Source organism: Xenia sp. Carnegie-2017, unplaced genomic scaffold (assembly GCF_021976095.1).
Source record: "Xenia sp. Carnegie-2017 unplaced genomic scaffold, XeniaSp_v1 HiC_scaffold_25, whole genome shotgun sequence".
Classification (NCBI taxonomy): Eukaryota; Metazoa; Cnidaria; class Anthozoa; order Malacalcyonacea; family Xeniidae; genus Xenia; species Xenia sp. Carnegie-2017.
The window spans coordinates 4581841-4607558 of NW_025813488.1; the positions used below are offsets into that span (position 1 = coordinate 4581841).

At 32.9% G+C, this 25718-nt stretch overlaps 3 protein-coding genes across 6 annotated transcripts; 1 reads left to right on the forward strand and 2 right to left on the reverse strand.

The window, feature by feature from the left end:
- Window positions 1-160: 160 nt before the first annotated feature.
- LOC124453483 lies at window positions 161-1480 on the forward strand. Its single transcript, XM_047004298.1, has 3 exons — window positions 161-178; window positions 302-516; window positions 882-1480. The coding sequence occupies exons 1-3, from the start codon at window positions 161-163 to the stop codon at window positions 1051-1053; spliced, it is 405 nt and encodes a 134-aa protein (XP_046860254.1). The 3' UTR covers window positions 1054-1480.
- On the reverse strand, window positions 1248-16516 carry LOC124453366. 2 transcript variants are annotated; one of them, XM_047004185.1, is made up of 20 exons: window positions 15829-16516; window positions 14350-14393; window positions 14216-14264; window positions 13052-13281; window positions 10883-10941; window positions 9154-10197; window positions 8593-8800; window positions 7944-8139; window positions 6287-6534; window positions 5738-5908; window positions 5337-5521; window positions 3848-3940; window positions 3484-3621; window positions 3272-3367; window positions 3119-3196; window positions 2598-2669; window positions 2206-2380; window positions 2054-2122; window positions 1901-1939; window positions 1248-1758 (listed from the first exon to the last, which is right to left on the reverse strand). In XM_047004185.1, the coding sequence occupies exons 5-20, from the start codon at window positions 10917-10919 to the stop codon at window positions 1623-1625; spliced, it is 2985 nt and encodes a 994-aa protein (XP_046860141.1). In that variant the 5' UTR covers window positions 10920-10941; window positions 13052-13281; window positions 14216-14264; window positions 14350-14393; window positions 15829-16516; the 3' UTR covers window positions 1248-1622. The 2 variants fall into 2 exon arrangements, with proteins under 2 accessions (XP_046860141.1, XP_046860142.1); XM_047004186.1 differs by lacking the exons at window positions 10883-10941; window positions 13052-13281; window positions 14216-14264; window positions 14350-14393; window positions 15829-16516 and adding an exon at window positions 10544-10561.
- LOC124453368 (tensin-1-like) lies at window positions 16082-25665 on the reverse strand. Of its 3 annotated transcripts, none has more exons than XM_047004189.1 (19): window positions 25234-25665; window positions 24230-24329; window positions 24098-24135; window positions 23924-24013; window positions 23722-23757; window positions 23368-23411; window positions 22994-23061; window positions 21886-21983; window positions 21560-21610; window positions 20943-20998; window positions 20683-20749; window positions 20021-20085; window positions 19861-19944; window positions 19290-19463; window positions 18841-18910; window positions 18618-18744; window positions 18305-18370; window positions 17162-17308; window positions 16082-16891 (listed from the first exon to the last, which is right to left on the reverse strand). In XM_047004189.1, exons 1-19 carry the CDS (start codon window positions 25324-25326, stop codon window positions 16878-16880), a joined length of 1488 nt encoding a protein of 495 aa, XP_046860145.1. In that variant the 5' UTR covers window positions 25327-25665; the 3' UTR covers window positions 16082-16877. The 3 variants fall into 3 exon arrangements, with proteins under 3 accessions (XP_046860145.1, XP_046860146.1, XP_046860147.1); XM_047004190.1 differs by lacking the exon at window positions 25234-25665 and adding an exon at window positions 24826-25160; XM_047004191.1 differs by lacking the exon at window positions 25234-25665 and adding an exon at window positions 24826-25160 and having other exon boundaries at window positions 24098-24329.
- Between the last annotated feature and the right edge of the window lie 53 nt (window positions 25666-25718).

A 25718-nucleotide genomic window follows, 5' to 3' on the forward strand; every position in this document is an offset into this window, starting at 1 on the left:
ATCTTCACTGCCTTAATAGTTTTAAGTTGACCTTGGAGCATGGACTTTTTCATTTTACTTTAACCTTTCTTTAATTATCCCAATTAGTTTCATGTCTTTTAAGCCAACAAAACGATGGGTCTGTGGTCGTGGTGTGCTTTCCTTACACTCAACCGAGCCTATGCCCAAACCACGTGTGGCAAACTTGGAGACAACTGGATGTAAGTTTCTTTATGAAAATTCAAATTAAATCTTTCTAAATAAACTACTTGCCGCACAAATTTATTGGATCGTTTTAATCAACTTTCTTCAATTTTAATAGACTTTCTTCAAAACAAAGCCTCCCAATCCTGATCAACTTGGCGGTTTTCCCGAACTCTCCATAAAACAAGGTCAGAAAGTTATATTTTTGAACGTCCATGAACATGAAACCTTGTGGTGGAACATAAGAGATGTAAACAGTGGAAAATGTGGGTACATCCCTGGATCTTATCTTATGCTAGGTCACAAATTTGTTGCAGTTTCTCTTTCAATAGAGTGAATCCAAGTGAAAGTTATGTTAAATTACACAAATTTTTCATTGATCTTACCAAGCCTTAAGATAATTCCTACATACTTCGTGCACAATGCTCGGTCGTTATAGAATTCAATTTGACTATATACTATTTGATACTTTCTTCTTTTCATGATTATGTACTATGTTTTTTCCAGATCTTAGAACAAAATCCATCCAGCCTTCCTTGGTTGCATAACAAAAGACTTCAAGAAGACAAACCTTTAACAAAACTAGGACCCATTTAAAGTTGCACCCAAAACAATATGGAAACCATTCGTATCTGGTAATCTATTATCATCACACTTTATTAAATATATATTTAACTAAACTTACAAACTATGCAATAAATTTCATCATTTTCTTACAGCCTATGGGAGTACCAACTCTCCAACTTCAACACAACTAAAACATTATTATATTGTGAAATCTGTGACAAACAGCTTAATGGACCTAAGCCATACCAAGCCCATATGGTTAGCAAGGCACACAAGGAGGAAGTTGCAGCACAGTCTTCATGAAAATGATGAACCCCATGCATAAAGAGATGTCCTAAGTTCATTGGCAAAAGTCTTATCATATATTTGTGTTTGATTCAGACTATAAAAAAAATCATTACTTGTTGTTTAATATAAATGCTAAACATATCTCACCTCAACCTTTTTCCGTAATAATGTTATCAACTTTCAATGTGGCAAAAAATATATCCAATCAATTACTATCACATGAAAAACACCATATTTTTTACTTTACTAACATGTAACATGGCATAAAATATTGTACAATAAATTACTATATGGCCATAATACAAAGCCTGCTTAACTAACAAACAAACTTATTAAACACCTTAGCCACATAATTTTATGCTAATCAAATGTTACATCAATAACAATTTAGTTGAATGTAAAATTAATATATACAAAACAAATTACATTTCGATAAATCAAAGCATTGTATTTTATCATCATCTTTAACAATTTATAATGAGCTAAACAGACTTTGTACAACTGGCTCTTGATAAACAAAAATTATCAACAGCTTCACCTTTAAACTTTCACCACAACCAACTACGAATGTCCTTTTATTTTATTCACAAGTTCACATTTGAGATGATCTTTGTAATAACATCCACAACAGTTGATGCTGGTTGTTTTGGATCCATTTCCGCAAAAAGATGGCATTCATTACTATCACTGTCCATTTTTCTTGATACAAACACAAATGACCTATTTCAATCATAAAACATAATAAAAAATGATGATACAGATGAGGGATTCATTGTCTGACTTCATTTATAAACCTTACATACAACTGTAGTTGCTGAAACAACAATGCATTTCTACTTTACTTTAGCAAAACATTTCTAACCTTGCTACATTTCCACCACCATATTCTGTAAGATCCCATCTTAGGAAAGTAAAAAAAAACAGTTAGGAGCTGTCTTGAGAAAGTTGTATTACTAATCATTATTTAATTTAAATATCATGCATGCACAAAATATCTCTGAATGCATCAACTTACCTAGTGTCTTCTGGATCGGTCCCATAATACAATATATATTTCAAAGGATAATGTTTACGGAAGAACAATCTAAAACACACACACATAACAGCTTTCAGCAAGATAAAATAATACTAATAACTCATGTTTTAATGATGAGTTACAACTCTTACTTTCTTTCATTATCTGTTAATGTGATCCCTTGCTTATTAACTTTAAAGTTCACCAACACTGGTTCATGTTCTTTATTTTTTCCACCCGGTTCAATCTTTGACACTGCATACTTAAGGGCAGCATGTCCCGTAAGAGATTCCACATTAAATGAGCCAAGATATGCAACATTACAAGCTACACATAAATGAAGCAAATGTTGATACAATTGTTCATGATATAAATATGTGTGAAATTTTCTCAAAAAAAAAAAACAAAGTACAAAGAATATAGCTATGGTCACATATTGTATGTGTTAACGGCATAAACAATAAAGAAGTTTTTACAGACTAAATAATCTATAAGATTAAAAGCCATGATTAAACAACAAAACCCTTCCAAATGAAATTCATACCTGCTCCTTGTGCTAAAAGCTGAGCCTCTGTTTCTTGTCTGTCTGTGATTTTCAGCGTTCCAACAGTAAGATCTAAATGCAAAAGCACATGACAGTTTCCCAACATCACTTTTTATCCAAATGGGTATTTAATGATATGCATATTTATAGACTTCATATTGTTGATATTTTCAACTTACTATTACTGAATTATATTAACATATACCTCATATATTTATACATATATAAATCTACTACATTGATAAGCTACAAAACAGTCTCTATAAACAATATGCACATAGAGATATATTATAGCACACTAAGTATGGAATATACTATTATTATTACAATTACTATTGTGTTAACACACAATAATATAAGCTAATCATCATACACAGTCAAGCACTAAATAAACAAAGGAGTATGGAACAATAACAGAAAATATACACATTAAACATCACAGACACTCAAGTAGAAAGCAAACAAAGGATTAAGAACAGTAAGATACAATTACGAGCAGCTAAAGTTTCTAATCACATTACCTTTAGTTGGAAGTATGAGCTTGCATGGAAGGGAAATTTCTGTCAATGAATGTTGATAAACAAATGCAGCTAGGCTTCCTACATGAAAAATGCAAATTGTTAACATTATTGCTATTCAGGTAAACAAATAAATAATACCATGAGTTTTCATACCAAACATCGGCTCATCTTTGCAATCTTTGAGGTGAACGCCTTTTGGGGTTGATTCAATTAAAAGATGTCGAACAAATTCTGATGGATCAATGTCATCTGACAAAAACATTCATGGAATTAAAAAGGAATACACAAATAGCCAATATATCTATACATGTAATTTAAATAGAAGGAAACAACAATTCAACATTTCAAATACAAAAGTTACTAACTGAAATCTTTGTTCTGGCTTTGAATTACATGCATAGGAGGAACTTCAACTTTAATGGCAAGACCAAATGCTCCAGTATACGATTGACTGTCTCGTATCACAAATGTCCCAGGTGACTTGTCTTGCAGCAATGCAATTGCTAGACATAAAAAATATAGAAAAAGTTGTGCATTTATAAATTGAAATTTAACTACCAAACACCAATTTGCAAAATAGCCTGATTTCAAATATTAAATAACAAATCTTTCATATGTTCAACAGCAATAACTTAAACGAAATTGAAGAATAGACACCTTTTTTTTAAAGTACTCCATTACCACTAAAGTTCATCCTAAACTAATTCAAATTCAATATGCTTTACAAACCTTGTTCCCTAGTTATGTGAGGTTTATACCAGAATGCGGAAGTATCTTTGTCAAACTTTACACCAGGATTTTTAGGAATTTCAACGAACAGTTCTAGAAAATTTAATAACATTCCAAAGTTATATACTTATTATTAAAACAAATAGAATTTAATTTCGGTTTCCTACATTATTTTGAAACATATTTCTACCTAGTAAAATGCAAAAATCATGTGGATAAAACCATTTAACGCATTACCAGAGCCTCAACTTTATATCAATGAAAAAGAGCATTGTTTTTAAAACTACTTGAACACGATATCCGGTTGGTTGCGTTGACAAATCCAACTTGACGACAATTTAATTTAATTTAATTTAAACGATGTAAAATTTTCGCCAAAACAAACCTATATCTTCATTTTTGTGCGGATCAATAGATCGAACGTTTTTAAGATTGGCGTAACTATTTGAATGCCTTTTATTTTCACAATGCGGACAAACATTCATATCAACATCCAAGTTGTCTGAAGAAGTTCGAGTAGCGAGACGAATTTTTTGAAGCAATCCATCAAGTGAATCGCTTGCCTTCGTTGTACTCTTAGTCATATTTTTCGCTCTGGTTTTCTTTAGTCACAACGTAGTTGGCAAACGATCTTTTTGCTTTGTTCTATGATACTTGATTTTATAACGCAAGATGGTCAAGGATTTTCTCAAATACTTCTTAAAAGCAAGAGCCAATCCAAATTTGTTTGTTGCGCAAGCAAAACAAACAAACCCGAAATTAGACAAGTTACCACTTATCCCAAAGTAGGATGTAGCGTTAACTCACTATTTGTCAAATTGTATATGAAACTTATTCGCCGCCATATTGAACGAATATAGTGATAAAACAAAGTACATATTAATCTTATTTATTTTTTATCAATTGAAGAAATTTATTTATATGAAAGAAATTCTTAAAAATTTGTGAATTTTTTTTTAAACTAACTAGTATAAGAATCCTAAATTATTATTTGTTTTCATAAGTCATGGCGTATTTCTCTTTATTTATCTTTCTTTCGGGGCAGAGGGAGGGGCAAAACCTCTTCCCGGCACCATTGTCAGTGAATAAGAAAAAATTTGCTGTTTTACGATACTGTCACCCACTATAATTCTAAAACATTGACATCTTGCTCATGTGTGCTTTGTTGAAATTCGTAGTTACGTTTTTTTTCTCGTACAACCTGGTGAGTGTATTTTTTAACGTCTTTTTACGAAACATTTTTAAGAACTAGACAAATTTAAGTCTTAGAAGGTATGGAAGACCTAATCAGTCAACTCCATCAGTAAAACCATCCAAAAGTATGACATCTTTATAAAAGCTCATCACAGTTTTAGTGACCAAAGCCATTACCTCTACATAAACGACTGATTGCTTGGTTGTCCATAGAACTAGCTTTCATTACAATTTACTCTTTCACAATGATAAAAATATAAATAAAACTCCATCAAAAGAAAAACCCATATCCTACCTGTTTCAGAGAGACTTGAGTTGGTAGAGCCATAACCTTTATCGGAAGCTTTTCTATGTCTCCTATTTTCTCGAGACATCGTGGACGTTGGCGAACGAGATGTGGAAGAATGGTCACTTCCTGGACTAGACGGAGATATGTCATTGTTGCCAGGTTGTTCCCTTGCTTTGCTTGACATCTCCTGTCTACATTGAAAATTTGTAACATGTCAAACTTTATGCATGAACTATGATATTACATATGTTAAATTCATCTTCTTCAGAAGATCAGACAAATGATTGAACATAAGTTCAATCGCTACTACTTAACATATAAAAATTTCACGTAAACTGTCATTCCTTTTTTCATCCTCATCGTCAGCATTTTCAAAGTAATACAACTTTACTTTAAGCCAAACTCACTTCATTGTTCTAATACCATTAATAAGTTCGTTAAGAACAGCTGGTCCCCGTTCTGTCGCTGACAATTTGTTCTTCTTCATTATCTCATAGGGACTCTTGTTTGGACTTGGTGTAGGATTTGGTACAGAGCTTATCTCTAAACTTGTCGGCTTGTCTGGAATAGGTTTGTAGCTGAAAAAAACGAGAAGAAACGATGTTCATCAAATTGCAAAAGCTCGCTTAAAAAGTCTCCCAGAAAAAAATCTCAGGAATAGACAGTTATATATATATGTCACTGCAACCCAATGTATATAATATCACATTACTCTAAACTTTTATTCAAAAAAATCCAACAGATATCAAAAAAGCTCATTGGCAACAAATCTCTCTTTATATATAAATGTGTATTTATTGTTATACATAGGAGTACATGTCCTTATGTAAATCATTGAAAAAAATACAAAGGTTTCATTGCAACAAAGAAATACATCGATATTTTTCATTCTTTAACATTCATGATTGAACAAAAAAAATGAAGCCCACTCTTTTTTCCCACACAATTGGCTGTACCTGTTGAAGAACTCCTCGTCTGTCAATCCATTCTCTTTCTTATCAAAAGTCGTTATATTTTCCTGTCCTTCACCCGGTTTGATGTCTTCAATCCTTGAGTATCCTTCATCTTCATCCATGTACCTCTGTTCTTCATCATTTGAGGTTACGTGACTAAGTGAACCGTTTTCTAATGTGTGATTTCGCAATGAAGTTGTAAACTGAGGGCCCACAATATTCTGCGTGGTAACAGCACTGCTCGAATAATCCTACGATTAACAGAAACAACATTAAACGACAAACAATACATTAAACAATACATTAAACAATACATTAAACAATACATTAAACAATACATTAAACAATACATTAAACAATACATTAAACAATACATTAAACGACAAACAATACATTAAACAATACATTAAACAATACATTAAACAATACATTAAACGATGGCGTTCTACTCCATCGTGGGATTTTGTATAATTTTTTCAACGAAAATTTTACAATCATTTCAATATTATCTACTTCATATAACATGTCAATACAAAAAAAGAGTTTAAAACGAAGAATAACAATGAGCCCCTAAAGTGATAACACCACGATTTGCCATGACTCAAAACCATTATGTACATTTCACACGATGCACTACTATCTCCCTAAATATCACACGATGCACCACTATCTCCCTAAATATCACACGAAGCACCACTATTGCCTAAAATTCACACGAAACGCCACTATTTCCTACATTTCACACGACGCACCACTATTGTACAGTTAATATGTACAATATATAAATTGATAATCATTAAATTGAAAAGCAACGAAATAAATTTTTAAACAACTGGATATTTCTGGCTTATTCATGTGACAACAGGTCAAAAGGCCAAAGACGAATAATTATTTTGCAAGGAAACAATCAAATGATGCAAGGAAATACCTTTGCCATGCATTAAAATACTTTTCTTGGAAGTTCATATCTGTCTTTCATATAATGTGATTTATCTACTACCAAAATGTATACATCTGTTTCCTTTATCAATCCTTCAATTTTAATGTCAAATGAGACGTTATATGAAATGTTCAATGTCCTACCACTTATCCGCCAACAACGCAGATATGGGCATCATAATGGAAATAGTCATTGTCAAAAAACTGGAAAAAATGTGTCCAAAATTCCATGCAAAAGCGCGGAAAATTCTTTCGCCTCAGTTCCGAATTGAACACATCCATCAACACTAATAACACAGTCCTCTTTTTTTGTCGTCACAAAATAATGTGATTTGGGGAGAAAAAACAGACATTTAAATCATTCACCGCACCTTGTCTATCAAAAACTAAAAATAAATTTTTGCGCAGTTTTTAAATCACTGTTCGCAAGTGATATCACGCATTTACACTTACGATAAAAGTGTTTCGAGGTTCAATTTAGTGTAAACATAAAAAAGTTTTCATCCACAAGTAAATATTTTTCAAACACACTAAGCGTACATACTCTTGCAGTACAGTTTTTGGTTAAATTTTATCAAAACAATGAATATAGTACGGAAAAATCAACAATACTGTTCCCTCAATAGACGGTTTATCGAATAAAATCTAAAACTAACAAAATTCAACTGCATAACGCAAGGTCTTAACATTAAGGTCAGGAATAATTTAAAAAGCAATGTACCTGAGTTCTTCGAGGTGTTGTTCTAGTTTCATCTCGAGGTGTTGGCACGTCACTGAACAAATCTTGCCATAATACATCGTCAACACACTCTTCAACTTTAACAAGTTTTTTTTGAATAGCAGGTTCTTCTATTTTCATGGCAGGCGTTGGAGATTGTGGTGTTAATGCCTCACATCCTGAATCCGTTGGATCTTGGCTACAAACAGACGATATTTTTACGATGAGTTTTGGTTTTCGGTCAACAAACGACAAAAGGAATGTATTATCATTTGAGCAAATTGTTTGTGTGGATAACACAAGTTTAGTCATTTCGTTAGTTTATACAGTGTGTCCTTGTATATACACACGCAGCATGTTTCATCATTCTATGGCATTGAATAAAATATTCTCCGGTGTCCCCACACATTGTCTGGCGCGTAATCAAAGATGCATATCTACGGGTAATCGATGAAAAACATACCTAATGATGACCTACAATATCCTGCATTATCCTACCAAGAGATCTTTTTAAACAATATGATGTGTTCCCATATACTGAGTAAGCTCGAAACCAAACATGAAATTTATTAAACATTACAGTAAAAAGATTCTGCAAAATTTTTACAAAATTCATACTTAAATAGACCTAAGTCAAAATAATAATAATCACCTCGAATGAACCTGTTTGATATTACCCAATTCAATATTCAGCTTGAATTCAGCTTGTTTGCCAATTTTCACTGTGTGAAGAACAGGAGTTGAGAAAATAGGCGGAGGTGGCGGTGGGAAGTCTTCTTCAGTGTCCGAATCGTTTGTTTCCACATTGTCCCACGCATCTTCATAATGACGCAACACGACAGTAGAACGGAAATCTTCACCTACGCGATGTGGAAACACCGTGGACGAAAGATATAAATTAAAACACAGGTACACATTAAGAAAATCATTTCCTGTATTTTCTTTTGATCTTTTCAAACAATAATGAAAGGAAGCAAAGAAGAGCTTTTTGCAACAATACTTTCTTATAGAAGGGGAGCACGATCGTGGAAGAGGGAGAAAGTAGCTTACTCTCTCTCCAATTATTCGTACAAATAATAAATGTACAAATTATATACATGAACCAAACCCATTGAATGGTTTAAAAATGGACTGTCCATGAAATGTGCAAGTGCTTCCAAGAAAATACAAGATCAAATATACTTTCCATCTTCGATATAAAACAATAATTTACCTTCTGTTTCTTCCCTGTTTTCATTTGAATCAGCATTGTACTCAACAACTCTTTTCGGCGGTTGTTTACTGCTATAAAGCACCATATTCGGAGTAGACATAACCTGACCAGGAGCTAATGATTTCTCGTTATGTTTCGCTATCCGGTCGGTAATGTCCGTAGCCGGAAGATGAGTCAGACCAATAAGCGGAACGGATGTGTTCTTACGCTTCTCTGAGTCGCCATCCGTCGGTGGAGGTGAGAATGCAACAGATTTAGACAGAAATTTCACTTTCTCTGCCACATTTCCCTTTCTCGGTAATGTAGGACTTTCGTGGAATGATATCTCCTCCTCAGATTCTGCATCGCTCTCCACATTCCGCACTTCAATATCACGTGATTCTGTCATTACCTCATCAAATGTACAGTCGTCCAGTTCCTCATTTGAGCCTCCATCAATAACATCCAGCAGCATTTTTCTATTTGAAATAAGTTCTGGCGACGCACTCGGAGAAATGTGACCACTCGAATTTGAGTTAACATGGAGCTTCGCCTTTACTTTGCCAGGCTGCGAAGCTGCGTAATGAGAAGCATAATATACATTTTGCTCATCATCTGGAGCAGTTTTAACATGTGGTACAGAGTAACCCTGCCCCTGAGACGATGTTGATGTTGATGTTTGATTTCCCTTTCTTGCCTTGATCTTTTCCGTTGCGTAAAAACTGCTTTGTCGTTGAGGTGGGGCAGGATTAGTTGAAGTAACCTGATGAGGTGACTTACTGGTGTAACCATTTTGTTGCACAGCAACGTTATTAACACCAAGATTACCAAGTAACTCATCCATAGCAGCTTGTCTATCCTCATCACGTAATTGCCGTTCATCAATTACGATGGGAAATTGAAAGATGTTATCACTTCCGTTATATTTGGCCACTTTACTTTCTCCCGGATAATCTGTATCCGTGTTTACGTTTCCCTTTTCTCCGCGACATTTCATCTTCATGGCAGGGCTGACTACGGCGTAAAGATTGCCGTCAATTGGACCAGGAATATGCGGAGGAGATTCTAAAGGCAAAAAATTCTCATACAACATGCATTCATCTCTTATTTGAATTATATTTTTAATTTTGTTGGGATGATTGTGATGAGTTTGTAATCATCAGCAATACATTTGTTGGCTAAAAACTATGGTTGACAGTACTTCATCTCTCGTGAAATGGTAACATGGAAACAGAATGAATAAAATAGACAAAGCAATTTTTTTGGCCATCATTTACACTAGATCATCAAACACTTCCTAAAAATGTTCTTCATTATAACCGAGGACTCAGCATGATGACTTAAGTTCTCTTAAAAACTCGCCCCAACCCCCATAAAGCTCAAGTGAGTATTCAGAGAAAAGAAAATATACCTCTATTCATATTCACAGGTCGATCTTAAAACTCGCCCCAACCCCATAAAGCTCAAGTGAGTATTCAGAGAAAAGAAAATATACCTCTATTCATATTCACAGGTCGATCTTAAAACTCGCCCCAGCCCCCATAAAGCTCAAGTGAGTATTCAGAGAAAAGAAAATATACCTCTATTCATATTCACAGGTCGATCTTAAAACTCGCCCCAACCCCATAAAGCTCAAGTGAGTATTCAGAGAAAAGAAAATATACCTCTATTCATATTCACAGGTCGATCTTAAAAACTCGCCCCAACCCCCATAAAGCTCAAGTGAGTATTCAGAGAAAAGAAAATATACCTCTATTCATATTCACAGGTCGATGAACGGCTTGCATGGTCAGCTTGATAAAGGTTTTTCTGAGAAAAAAAATGACACTTTTATTAAACTACCATGTATCTGGATCTTCGCACATTAAAAAGTAATCAAAACAAAATATGAAAACTAAAGCTAGTAAAAGTCTTTAGACAACAACCATAGATAAACTTTGAGAAGGCCCAAAGATAATAAGCAGCAGTAGGGAATTTAAGCAATTCGAAGTATTTAAGAAAATTTTAGGACAAATGATAGGAATTCAAGAATGTGATAACAACTATAAGAATTGCGGATCGAATTTCTTACGCTTAAGTACATAACGTAAGTATTACGACTATAAATATGTTGAATGAACCGCATTGTATGTAAATAGCATAACATAATTTTGTCTTTGTAATGGAAATTTACATATATAAGCAAAAAATTGCTGGAACTAACAATAGTTATGACTTTAGATATAAATATATCCTTACAAGGTTTCTTGTTTCTGATAAATAAAAAAATAAAAGCTCAAAGCATATATATATGGACGTTCATTTATCTTATAAAAGTTTCAACTGCGTAGATATTTTTCATACACCGTGCTGCAGTAGATGTTCGATTTATCTACGATTGATAGAAATTTAGTTTCACTAAAAACAATTTAATGCAATGTCAACAAATCAAATTTCTTATCAACCATCGACTTTTATAAAAGGATATCAATAACAGTCATACACACGAAGAAAGCAAACATAAACTAAAAACGGACACGCTTTAGTTACCTAATTTGATAAAAATCACCCTAACTCGACTACAATTTGAAAGAAAGTACACATCATGTATCATTCATACAAATAGAGCAACTAATTTGTGCTTTGGGAAACGTTAACTTGTTTTATTGCTTTGCGCAAGTTGAGTAGGTGGGAAGTCAAACTTCAAATTTCACTGATATGCGCAGCACCTGAAAACTACTCTTGATAATTTTACCATTTCAAGAAACACGTGCGTAGTCAACTTGTACATTGAATATGAACGGTAAATATCCATGTATTTACATTTATCATACGTAGAGATGGATTTAATTTTTATTCCAATACATATTAATAATGATACAAACTGGTTCCATATAGGCTTTGCAACTTTCCTTATTCTTAAAAATACCTACAATCTAATGAATAACATAATCTAACCCTGCGCCAACAAATCCATAGAGATATAGGTAGCAAATATATAAGAAATTTCACTCAATACAAAGTACTCCTAGTAAGTTCCTGTCATTAAATTCGATTAAATTTCTAAATGTATCACAAAAATCATAATTTTGTAAATGACGCTTCTTCTTGGATTTCAAAAACTTAACGAGAATAATTGTAAAACACATCTCCAAGGCAGGGAACAATTATCCTCGTTTAAATTCCATCATAAAATCACAAAATGCTAAAGTACGTTAAATCATGCTTTATTGAAAATTGATATACCCAAACGCAAAATTTTATTGACGACTCGACATGTCTACCAATCGTCTTTATTTGTGTTTTAGACATTTTACATGCACTAAACGCATATCGTGATGGAAAAAATGAACTTCAAAATAGTTTCAATGACAAAACAAAATTTTGCTTCAGAAATTGAATGCTTTTGTACTTCACAGTAATAACAGCATTCATTGTCTTTAGTTTGATGAAAACTTCACAAAATTACCGATTTTAAAGCTCGTTTCAATACTCAATACACACACTAAGCAGCATAGCGTTAAGCAAACTTTACAGTAAATAGCTAAATCGTCTGAGCTTTTTTATCTTTAAGCGTCCTAAATGATATATTTAAAAATCACACGACCATATACCATAATTTTAGTCGTATAGAAAAGTTAAGCTGCTAATCACATTTTTGCTGTAAAATATACTTAGATGGAAGTAAAATATCATACAACAGAAAATAGCCGGAGGTGCGGGTATAAGATTGAACAAAAGAAAAAGATTCATTGACGACAATAAACGATATTGTTGAATAAAATCAAAGGTTTCATCTTTCAATCATAATTATTTTATACGCAAAACGAAAAGCCTGTTCATTACAGAACCACTAAAATTGGACAGTCAAGCATTGAAACGAAACTAAAGCACACATTCCAAAGCAGTTTACATAGGAAAAAACATTGAACGTTCATACCTTTAAAGCTTCACTCAAACACAGCAACACAGATGAACAAGTGACGTCCACCTTTCTTGTGTCTTGTGTGTGTGTACTCTGGGAAACGCGCCGACAAGTCGCGTATTTTGACACCAAAATAAACAGTACACAATCACACAGAGATCTTGAAAATCTTTCCAATGAGAAGAGAACGTTTTAAACAAATGGGACTTTGAACTAGTGTTAGAAAACACGATGATCTTGACGCTCTATAAACGCAGGCAAAAAGTATAGAAGCGCATTAAAATACAACACAAATATCTCATTTAAGCGGGGTATCTATTATTAAGAATATTAACTTTACAGATAATCAAAATACCAAATAGTCGATAATCTCTACAATTTTGTACTTAACGCACACTTGTTTACAGAGCAGTGCAATTACAATAAATGTCTTAAGTACATACTTATAGCTAAATTCCGAAAGACAACTTCATTTTTATGCATAAAGTACTCTTTTTCCATTGAGAGAAAATTACACACAGGAAAATGGAAGTATCTCAAGTTTCAATGATTCAGTCTTGATGACAAACATGTTAGGATTATTTTCTTGTTCCAGTGACGTTAATTTATCGTAATTTGATGAAATTTGCCTCTGATATATAACACTATTTCCATAGGTCATGATGGAGAAAATGTTCAATAGAGGCCTTTGCAATCATGTGATGAAAATGTAGTCAATGTACACGGCTTGAGGTAACAAATGTAAATTTTACATGGAGTAAACAGGAAGAAATCAATAGTTTTTCAATTCGAAGGTGGTTGCTCGTACATGTTTGCAAAACCGAGTACAAAACAATGGAACATAAAAATTTGTTCACACATTTTAAAGTCTGATGGTATTCATGCAAACCTCACGCAACGAGAGCTTTAGGAGCAGGAAACAAGAACTCCGACTAAGGAACAACATGTTGAGTTTGCATGGGTCGTATGAAGATCGTGTAGTTTACATACTTTTCCATAAATAGCCTACACGTATATACGTTTGTCATGCACAATTATGAACATGTTGGCTTATTTTGTCTTTAATGATGGAGATACGTTGCAGGTCATATTCGTAGTTTTCACATTAGCTGTACGCATTGGTACACCATGTTTTATATAGCAGACTTAACTGTTCAAGATATATGAGAAGAATTTTACCTAATATAATGACACACAAATCCTTTGCCTTCGTTTTTCACTTCTTTAACTAAATAAAATAGAGACTTTACGTCAGAATAGGGCAAATGAAGTTAATAGTTCACGAGATAGCTTACGTTGTGCAAAAATCTCACCTTATCAGCGAAGTCTTTTGATGTTCTGTACGAACAAAATTTATCTGAAAAATTCAAATATGAAAAATTTTATTAGAATTATTAGAAACAGAATATCGTTACTATTTTACATGACAAAATAATGACAAAGACAAATGACCAATATAGCATTCCTCACTTGTATCACAACATATTTCGAAATTCACCTCGTGATACAGCGAATTCTTCCAAGCAAAAGAGACAAAAAATAATGGTCTCTCAAGGTCATGTTGAAAGTCATGCATGTAAACACACGTATTACGAATGTTTAAAAACTCAAAGCAGACCGATTCTGCAAGGTAAACTTAAACAACACACATACAGGTAACAATTTTCAATCTTTCGAGAATACTATCTTTAAATTGCGCCAATATTTACAAATCTTTAGAAAGCAAATATATTAAACGTAGAAGTCGTTATTTAATCTGTTTATATATGCATATACATTGGACTGTTAGCTTATCGATTGTCGCCATAAAGAAACTAAAAGCAAAACGCGCTTCAACCAAACAAAGACACTCATTTTAATATTTAGGATTTGAGCGATTAAAAATGTTATTGTCACAAGTCATTTTCCCAAGACTTGATAAGACAGATAAGTGTTGGCAAATAATTTGACGAAAAACAGATCATGGCTGCCATCGTCCAAAGGAAGACACAAAAGAACATATTGCTCCAGGAAATTTTAGTCTGTTAATATATCAACTCAGTTAACCTAATTAAGTTAGGAGTCTTTATTATACTAATTATGTACATATATGAAAAGGCCCGCAGCTTTGAGATGTTTAAAATATCTCTCATACCTTCCATCATTTTCCATGTTACGAAAAATTTTAAATTTTAGTTCGATCAGCAACTACTTACCGTTACCAAAACACTTATACACATAACATACACAACACTCGAACGAACATTAATAAAAATACTAACAATATATGACTAATTTCTTCGCTTAAATACGTTACAAAGCGCACAATTCATGCTAAAGATTAATAACAAAATTATACAATTTGAGCACAATGAACGGAGCCAACAAAGTGAAAATTGTTTTGTCACAAAGTACATGAGTCTGAGAATTACAAACAAATCTGCCAAGAAAAACTTCTAATTCAACGAATGACATGGCAATTGAAACCATACATATATCATTCTAGAAGTCTGCCCATAATTAGGAAAATATTTCAAAGCAACTCCCAGTCTGTACTTTTTAGTCGTGAGTTATCATCACAAAAGATTGTAAAGGACAACATAACGCAAAAAAACAGGCGATATGTTGCTGAATCGAGCAACATATGCGAGACATTTCATTTTATAAAGGTTATGCCACGGGTTACGCTCGAAGGCAGTGATAATTGCGACAATGCTTTAATTTATTGAATATGTCTTAATATGTTATAATTTGATACAATGTATCGCCTCTAGTATACAACGAGTAAAGTCAAATTGAAATTAAGTACATACCAAGTGCTGAATCTTTAGAACGACCCAGAAAGCAGACTAAACCAAATGCATTGATTCACATTAAATAGGAAATGAACGGTTCTAGTAAGCTAACTGTTTGAGGGAGACTCGTAATTATGACGGTGGTAAGTTATTGTTATGTAAATTAGGACGGTAGGTGAGTTCTGTATTGATTTCAAAACTCGTTTTTTAATCGATGAAACACAAATTGATCTAAAACATTCGAAAACATCAAAGATTTCGACACGTCAACTCTCTCTACGAAGGTGTGAATTTGAGGATCTCAACTAAAACAATTTGTTTTCAAAAGTATCTAACTAAAAAATATAGTAAACATAGCATTTAATAAAAGTTCTTTGTGTGTAGCCATACGTCCTCTTTGAAAAGAATTAATGCACATTGAAAAGGTTCACTTTAAAACTTTGTATGTAGTTAAGTCGTACAATAGAAACTCCAAGAGGGTAAGTGTTTTGAAAAACCTTTTGTTGCAACCGGCCGACTATGGCAAAAAATACACTTCTGCTAGCTTGTATTAAAAACCCTTACGTAAGGCAAGCTCATTTTCCAGACTTTATAATCCTAAATTTAACAACATAAATACATAATCACAGAATACTAACATACAGAAGGTTATGTCCGGTGATTTTTGTTTTAGCGTAGTGCGCTATACGTCATTCATTAATCACCAATCCAGTGCCGAAAGAGGAAATTCATCGTTGGAGAAATTTGAAGTGTGTGACATAAGATTGTAAAAATGGTGGTGGGTGGGGTGGGGTTGTCCTAATTTCTGAGCTTGGATTTGTATGTTAGCATTCTTTGCTATATAATAAAGACTTCCTCGCGTGAAGCCTTATTTAAGTTGGTCCATACGGTTAACCAATCCGCATGCATGTACTAGCATGTACTAGCATGTACAATAAATTAAGAAATTTCATTAAATATATATAGATAAAAAATTATACAGGAGATACATAGCTTTGAATCATATCATATACTACCATTCCATGGCTACCCACAATGAAGATGATAAGAAATCCACCGATAAAAGTTCAAACTTTACATTCTGAAACAATAAAAAACGATCTTCAGTAAAAACGAAGAAAATTTCAAGCAAATGTTTTTATAACTACAAAACGCAACATCTGAGGAAATATTTGTCAAAAATTTTTCCCAACATTACAAGATATCTTGGTAGAACAGCAATCATAGCTATAGCCATAACATGATTGAAAATATTGTATTAAAAACAACATAGTCAGCCATCATGGGGAGGGAGCTATTTTCATAACGGAGAGGGACGGCTCAAATATGCTATGGAAACTTTATCACACACCTTCGTGAGCTTCGCCCATTTGAACCGTTTCCACGCTGTTATTGGAGTCTTTATTCTTCCATTCCTCCAATGAGTCCGTAGATTGATACGATTTAATCCTCTGACGAGGTATATAGAATTCATTCATCACAATCTCATCATCCGTCCCTAAAAATGGCGACAAAAAGTCAATTTGATTGCATTCTACTTCACATGAGTTCGATCAGACTAAATTATATTAAGATTATGTTCCATTAAAAGAAGCAGGAAGCATATACCCAAAGCTTGCACGATAAAAATAACAAAAAATTGAAAATAACAAAAGCAGGTATACCTGCTTCACAACACGATATCAAAAAATGTATCAGAAATTTAAATAAAACTGCGTATTACGTATTATCGTCTTGTCCCTCAATAGGATTTTCCAAGAAAGATGACGATTTGAAATTTTGGGTTTCCAGGAACATATATTCACAGGATAAATTCGTTTTCGCATTCGTACTTAATTCACAAGCTATGCTCGAAAGGAGAAAAGCCAAAGAAGAAGTTTTGTCAAACCTGAACTTGAAAGGAGAAAAGCCAAAGAAGTTTCGTCAAACCTGAACTTGAAAGGACAAAAACCAAAGAAGAAGTTTTGTCAAACCTGAACTTGAAAGGAGAAAAGCCAAAGAAGTTTCGTCAAACCTGAACTTGAAAGGACAAAAACCAAAGAAGAAGTTTTGTCAAACCTGAACTTGAAAGGAGAAAAGCCAAAGAAGAAGTTTTTTCAAACCTGAACTTGAAAGGTGAAAAGCCAAAGAAGAAGTTTTGTCAAACCTGAACTTGAAAGGAGAAAAGCCAAAGAAGAGGTTTTGTCAAACCTGAACTTGAAAGGACAAAAACCAAAGAAGAAGTTTTGTCAAACCTGAACTTGAAAGGACAAAACCAAAGAAGAAGTTTTGTCAAACCTGAACTTGAAAGGAGAAAAGCCAAAGAAGAGGTTTTGTCAAACCTGAACTTGAAAGGAGAAAAGCCAAAGAAGAAGTTTTGTCAAACCTGAACTTGAAAGGAGAAAAGCCAAAGAAGAAGTTTTGTCAAACCTGAACTTGAAAGGACAAAAACCAAAGAAGTTTTGTCAAACCTGAACTTGAAAGGACAAAAACCAAAGAAGAAGTTTTGTCAAACCTGAACTTGAATTGATGGAGCTCGAGAAAATAAACTCGACAGCGCCATTTTCTGAAAAACGTTTATCTACAAAAACATCAATCATCAATGAATTCTAGATATTCGCTATAAATTTTTCTTTTTTATTGAACCGAAGAGATCTTTGGGAGATTAAAAATTTACAAAGAGAAATGATCATGGACCTTAACCCAAGACCTCTACGTATGTTACCATATAGACAGGGAGTCCTAGGTACACACACGCAAGCATGTAGCTACGCAAACCCGAGCAGTAGACTAAATTCTGTATAAGTATGTACAACAAGGACACACACCTTTATGAGCGACATCCAACTGAGACTTTTCAAAACGTAAAAAGTAATTCTCCACAGCATCTGTGTGAAATTGACATCGAAAGACAATTTCTCGTCCTGAAGTTATACTCTTGTGTGAACATTTCACCTTACACGAAAAAGACATGAGATAAGATATACAAAAGACATAAAATGTAAGATATCTACTCTTTCTCTATGTTATATAATATGAAATTATGCTCACCAAAATATCTCCCCGAACATCCAAACCGTTTTTAATAGACAAACGCAATGTTGGTTTGTCATTGACAGTGCTATATAAAAAACACCGAGAAAACAAAAACATATTTTACGGTACGTAATAAAAACTACCGAAAAGACTAGTAAAATAATCGCCTTAGAAGATTTGGAATGACGATACGTCATGAAGCCATCACAGAATAAATATTGAACAAGATGAGAGAAAAAAAACTAAACATTCTATCATGAAAACTACATTTCCAGGCAATTTTCCACTAGGTGGAATTTTCAACGCGTAATAACTGATAAAGCCCTTGATTGGTAGATGATGTCGTCATTATTTTGTGACAACCAATCATGTTGCCAATTTGACTTTGCGCGAATTACTTACCCGAATTCATTGATAGTCACCCATAAAGATTATAAATAAAAAAACATAAAACAAACACTTACTAAACATCAGTTTCGTATATAAGTTCAAAGTCTTGATAGATAGAGAAAAATGGACGACAGCCACCTTTACCATCGTAGTTTGGTATCACATGAACAACAATATGTTGAAGTGAAATGCACTTATCGGTTATCGAGATCTTGTTCGCCATGTACGCATCAAGATAATGAACATATCTATTCAGGAATATATAGATCACAGGTACATAAAAATGAGTAATATCAATTAAAGAATATTTAATCGGGAGTGTTGTCACTAAATTCATAAGATGGTGATCTTGACTGGAAAGAGTCTATGCACCCTAAATTCAAAATTTGCACGCATAAATGCCTATTTTACTCAAAATTGCATATCCGAGATCTAAGGGCAAACTTTCCAGTCTGGATCATGATCAACGAGGAGTATATGTAGTGATAAACGGGGGGAATCTTGATCAATGGGGAGCACATTGATTAATTGGGAGTATAGTGATTGATGGGGAGAATCGTAATTAATTTGATGGATAATTAAGTACAATCTAAATTATCGAAGGTGATTAAGTACTTTAGAATAGAGTGATAATCATAACTATACCTCCTTTGTGAAGGTTGAGTCACCCCTGCAAGTTTGTCATCGTAAAATCTTCGAATGGCAAATTCATCCATCGCTGCTTCCGGACTGATTAAATTATCAAAATTAATAATAGAGTTTTGTCCAAGCATATAGAAATGTTCGATAAATTTTTTATTTTTACCTTTCAGATTGTTTGCTATAATGCATGTAAGATGCGACAACAACACCAGTTCTACCTTTTCCACCCTAAACAATCATTACCATGAAACGAGAAGATCTTCAACATAGATAATTAATACAGTATATTGAGCAAACAATTCGTATAAGTAGAATTCTTAGTTATTAATTGAAGTTTTATTTCAATCTTCCTCACTAAAATGTAGCAAGAGACAAGCCTAAGAAAGATGTTAGCCATCTTAATGTACAGGTATGGACAAAAAAAGTAGCAATCTTATAAATTTTTCATCACAGGTTTGTAGTTCGTCATTCTTGAAAAAATGTTTAAGAAGTGAAATATTACTGTTCAATAATAAATGAAAACAAGAATGTAATGTTGACGATCCTTAACTATAATCACACTTTATCAAGATGCAGTTTGAGCTATAACTTTTATCATAAAATTTAAAGACAAAACTTAAGAAATACACGACATATTGTTGACGTCATGTCAACGTTCTTCTGCAAGATTATCAAACACGAATTAGGTGAAGAAATGGGTGTTCTACAGCAAAATATAATCTTTTTTCTTTGCGTTTCCTTCTAACTGTCAGTTAAATACAGTTTAAGTACTTCCTGCATAACAATAAAAGTAGAAGCATTAAAAAGGATAGCGACATAACATACCTTACAATGTACAACAACAACATGTTGTGGATCAGACTTCAACCAAGAGTCAATTGATTTACAGATACTACATAGGATATAAAGAGATTTACAGATACTACATAGAATATAAAGAGATTTACAGATACTACATAGGATATAAAGAGATTTACAGATACTACATAGGATATAAAGAGATTTACAGATACAATAGAGAACAAAGAGAGACGAAGTCATTTTTTTCCAAATAAGACAAGAGAAATATTTAAGTATTTTCTCACCTAACTAACCGTTCCAAAGGTGGGGCTAAGTGATCTGGCCAGCCGAAATCTAACACCTGAATCATAAACAATAGCGTTAGAATTAGTGAGTTTAATTTGTCGCTTTTATTGGTGCAGTTATGCCATACTTACATACAAATTCTAATCAAAAAATTCAAGGCTACAAATTCTATACAGAGCCTTATATTTGCCAAAGTAATAATGAATAAATCATTTCATCATTATATTCATTCATGTGGACACTGAAAGTTTATACATGGCCTTGTGTTTCGCAACTGTCATAATGGTTTATACCTGCCAAAATGGTTTATACCTGCCATAGTGGTTTATACCTGCCATAGTGGTTTTTAACTGCCATAGTGGTTTACACCTGCCATAGTGGTTTATACCTGCCATAGTGGTTTATACCTGCCATAGTGGTTTACACCTGCCATAGTGGTTTATACCTGCCCTAGTGGTTTATACCTGCCATAGTGGTTTACACCTGCCATAGTGGTTTATACCTGCCATAGTGGTTTACACCTGCCCTAATGGTTTATACCTGCCCTAGTGATGTTTACCTGCCCTGGTGATGTTTACCTGCTCTGCTGATGTTTACCTGCTCTGGTGGTTTATACCTGGTGGTTGAGTTTTGAAATATCATAACTTCTCCCTGATAAGTTAAAAACCTAGAAAAAACAAAATAAATTATTCATATTTTAATATGATCAAGACGATAATCTTGAGCCCTTGATTAAGTCAACAACAGATGAATAGAAATTTCATCAGCCCTTTCATAAGAGCAATACGTGGTACTACAACTCAGTAAGTCTAGCCACACTTCAAATTCTTCATTCTTGCAACAGTTTTATAACTGAGTCACAAGCTCAAAAACCAAATTAAAAATGATTGTAATTTCTATCAAGTGGTTAAAAACATAAATAAAAATATTTTAAATGCTCACAAGATAATTTTCCTGATGATTCTTTTTCAACAATTTTGCAACATCTTTGAGATTGTTACGATAGGTTGTCTCCAGTCCAGTTGCTGGAAATGACATTGCTGTAAAATAAAAATAAAGACAAGGCATTTCAGAATGTGAATCCTAGCTCAACCAACTAACAATTTTGTACCAATCAACTGGATCTCCTAGCACTACTGTGGCAGTAACTATCTCACTCAGTCAAAAACAATTTGAAAAATCATCTATGGTCATGGCAACAACTGGATCTAATTGCACAGATTTCAGAGTAATATAGCTTGCTCAAACTTGAATTATTGGGAAATCATCTGAGCATGTGTAATCGACTCAAACAATCATCCAAGTTCATAGTCAAGGCAACAACCAATTGCATCTACTGGCATCAATGTTGGATATAAATAAATTGAATTTAAAAAGTATAAATTCTAACAAATGAGTATGCATGTGTAATGTACATTTGACATGATGTAAAAACAGCTTTGAGTTACGTCTCTTTGAGGAAAGATTATTTGAAGGTCTCCTTTATTTTCATGGTTCTCAAATGGAGGAAAGATGGCAGAAATCAAACAAATCTCTAAATTGCATTTATTTCTGGATAATATTCCTAGATTTCATCAACTTGCATCGCTCTACATTGATAAAATGCTGCATTTTGCTGCCCCTCATAAAGTTAACACCACATGTCATGACATCCCTTGAATTTCTGCCCTTATTCACTATACTGCTAACATTATAATTTTGTTCATTACTAGAACAACCTGCAGTCTGTTTTACTTTCGTCAAATGTGTTTGCCAGATTATAGATGAAAAATAAGTTGTTGATTACGTGTGGTATGAACCAGTGAATTAGTAAAATTTTCCCATAATCTATTTTCAATAATAGCATCTATTGTCTACAATACACACGATTAAACTAATTTTAAATCAAAAATTGATTTGAAACTAAGACAAACAAAAATTCATGAGCAACACAACATCATCAAACACACTGTTACTGATATATGTTCAACATGTATCTATACCAATGTGTTTAACATGTTAAAGATACATGTTGACAACATGTTCAACATGTATTATACAAAAAACCTACCAATAATTCTATCAGTTATATATGTTAAATCCAAATCAAATTCTTGGTCAACATGACGACTTCTTCCTCTAAAGAAATCAAAACTGGCAAATGTCTCATCAAAACCATAACAAAAATATTTGAGACATTATTACCTTATATTATTTTATATTTTATCTAAAGAATAATTGAAAAGATTTTTCAACCTATATCCTATCAGATAATCTGTGCAACCTTTCTATAGAATATTCATACATAAGGCATTTTGACTATCCTATAAGTTTGGCATTTTCAATGGTAATTCCACAAATATGTTCCATGTTTATTTATTCATTATTTAAAACACTTTTTGTATACTTTCACTAAAATACTTTCAAATAATTAAATTTTCATACCTTGATACCTTATGCTTTAAAATTTTTGAAAAACCTTTGGGATTCTATATACATAATGACAAAATATGATTTACTGCATGATCTTTTAATCTTGTACTTAAAAGATGTTACTATTTACACATTATAACAGCAATTTTGCAAAATTCTTATCAAAATATTCTGAAGTATAAAACTCAGTAAGTCATGACATAAGTCATTCCTTATTTTCTTTCAGACCATCAAACAATCCAAAAAACCCTTGCTCCATATGAATGCATGCAAAGGAAAAAAGGAACTGGCTGCAAGTTTCTATATATAATAGCTATATTAATAAAAATGATAATTTTGCATGATCTGAGCTAATTTATCACTCACAGATTTGGATGGCATCTCCACTTGTTCATAAACATACTGAAAAAAATAATAAATTTTACACATTACATTATGCCATCAAACTAACATTCACTCATAATAAAGAAGAGGGTAATTACAGGGAGGGGAGGTATTTTAAATTAACATCAATTATTTAATTGCTTTTCCTAACTCTGGATGCACAAAATACTGCATGAGTACTTACATTACTAGTTGTAGACAAACCACTTTCATCTTCTGGAGCTTCATTTGATTCCATCTTTGTTTTCGTTTCTGTTTTATCACAATATGGGCTCTACCATACACAGTAAAAATTATTACAGAAAACAGTCCTTTTCAACATAACAATTTTATAATGAGCATCAATTTAAGTACTTACCTTTTCGATACACTTTAAATGGCAAGTATAACAACATTCTGCAAAAAAGCAAAGTTTTGCTGCATGCACTAGTATGGTGACAAAGTATAATCAAATAAATCTCAGACTTAAAATAAAATGAATGAAGCATACTTGTACACGTTATGCCTTCAAACAATTCCCTGTTTTCGCAAACATCGCATGCTATAGACGACGAAGAAGCAACAAATACGAAAATGTGATTTTTGTAAGGCTACAAAAAATAAAAATAAACATTATAAGCACAATAAAAAAAATGAAGAAAATGAGAGAGTATGCAACTGATTTAAAGGCATATTCTCAGTGTATCTCAGCTTTCTATGTAAATATACAAGTAAAACTTTCAGAAGACATATAAATTGTGCAGACAGCATAAAAAGGAAAATACTACAAGAACAATATACAAAGAAACGATATATTACAATATAATGATTACAGACTACACACAGACTATACGTAGGATAACTAAACACAAATGACCCTACATAAACAAACTCTGTAAAGAATAAACGAAGACAACAACATTTTACAAACTATGAATAGATTTCAAAACAACGACGAACAAACATCACGCAGATTTATACTGAGACTACAAGCCAGCAGTAATGACAACATGATATAAATTATCCTTCAAATTTTAAGACATAGTCATTAGTCTAATTCAACTCATTTCCTATTTCTGTTTGTCTGACATTTTCACGATTCAGTACCTTTTTTTATTTAGTTTTTCGCCAACTAGACAAACTTTACTGTGTTAAAATTTCATTACAGCGCCACATAATTTAAGAAATAAGTGGACAGAGTGAAAATCACAAAAAAACAATTTCCCGCCAACTAAAGCGACAAGTCAGTTCACCATCTTGTTGACATTAAAATTATTAATTTGTAAAGCACTCTCATATTTCCAAGGTGTTTGTCGTACAACATTTAGTTTGCATGTACTCAAATTTCGTTTGACTATTTTATATTCCTATTTGATTAGTTCTGAAAAACAAACATAAATTATATGCCTCACGATAATTTTCGCGTAAAATTGCTTCCTCGATCTTCAAATTCCAACTGAATATTGGCTTCATCGGACATATATACGATATTACAAGCTTATTGGTTTTACTTGCCACTTCTCCTTCTTTCAAAGTCATATTCTTCCTATTTTGAAGATGAGTCTTATCCCAATCGTCTTCAAGTTTAGAATTTGAAGATTTTGCCATATATTCAGGGCAGCAAAGTAGCAAATAGGTCTTTCTCAGAAGTAAACATGGTTATGGCAAAAAAATCCATATCATGATTGTTTACAACAGAAAAGATATTCAAAATAGAAAAAAGTTATTCAACATCAAAATTTTAATTCATTTTAAGTTAATTCAGTCAACTTGGCTGGAGGATCTCATTTTCATTCAAAATGGCGTTCATTTAAAATTCATTTTAATACCAACATCCTCATTCTTAAGACGAAAATAGTTGAACAATTATCAATGAGTATAATATATACAGGCTAATAAACTTAATTACTTGTGAAAATTTTCTTAAAAAAGACATTTTTGTATTAATCCACCAGTTTCATAAGAAAATGTTCTCAGAAGCTCAGAGCGAACAATTTTTT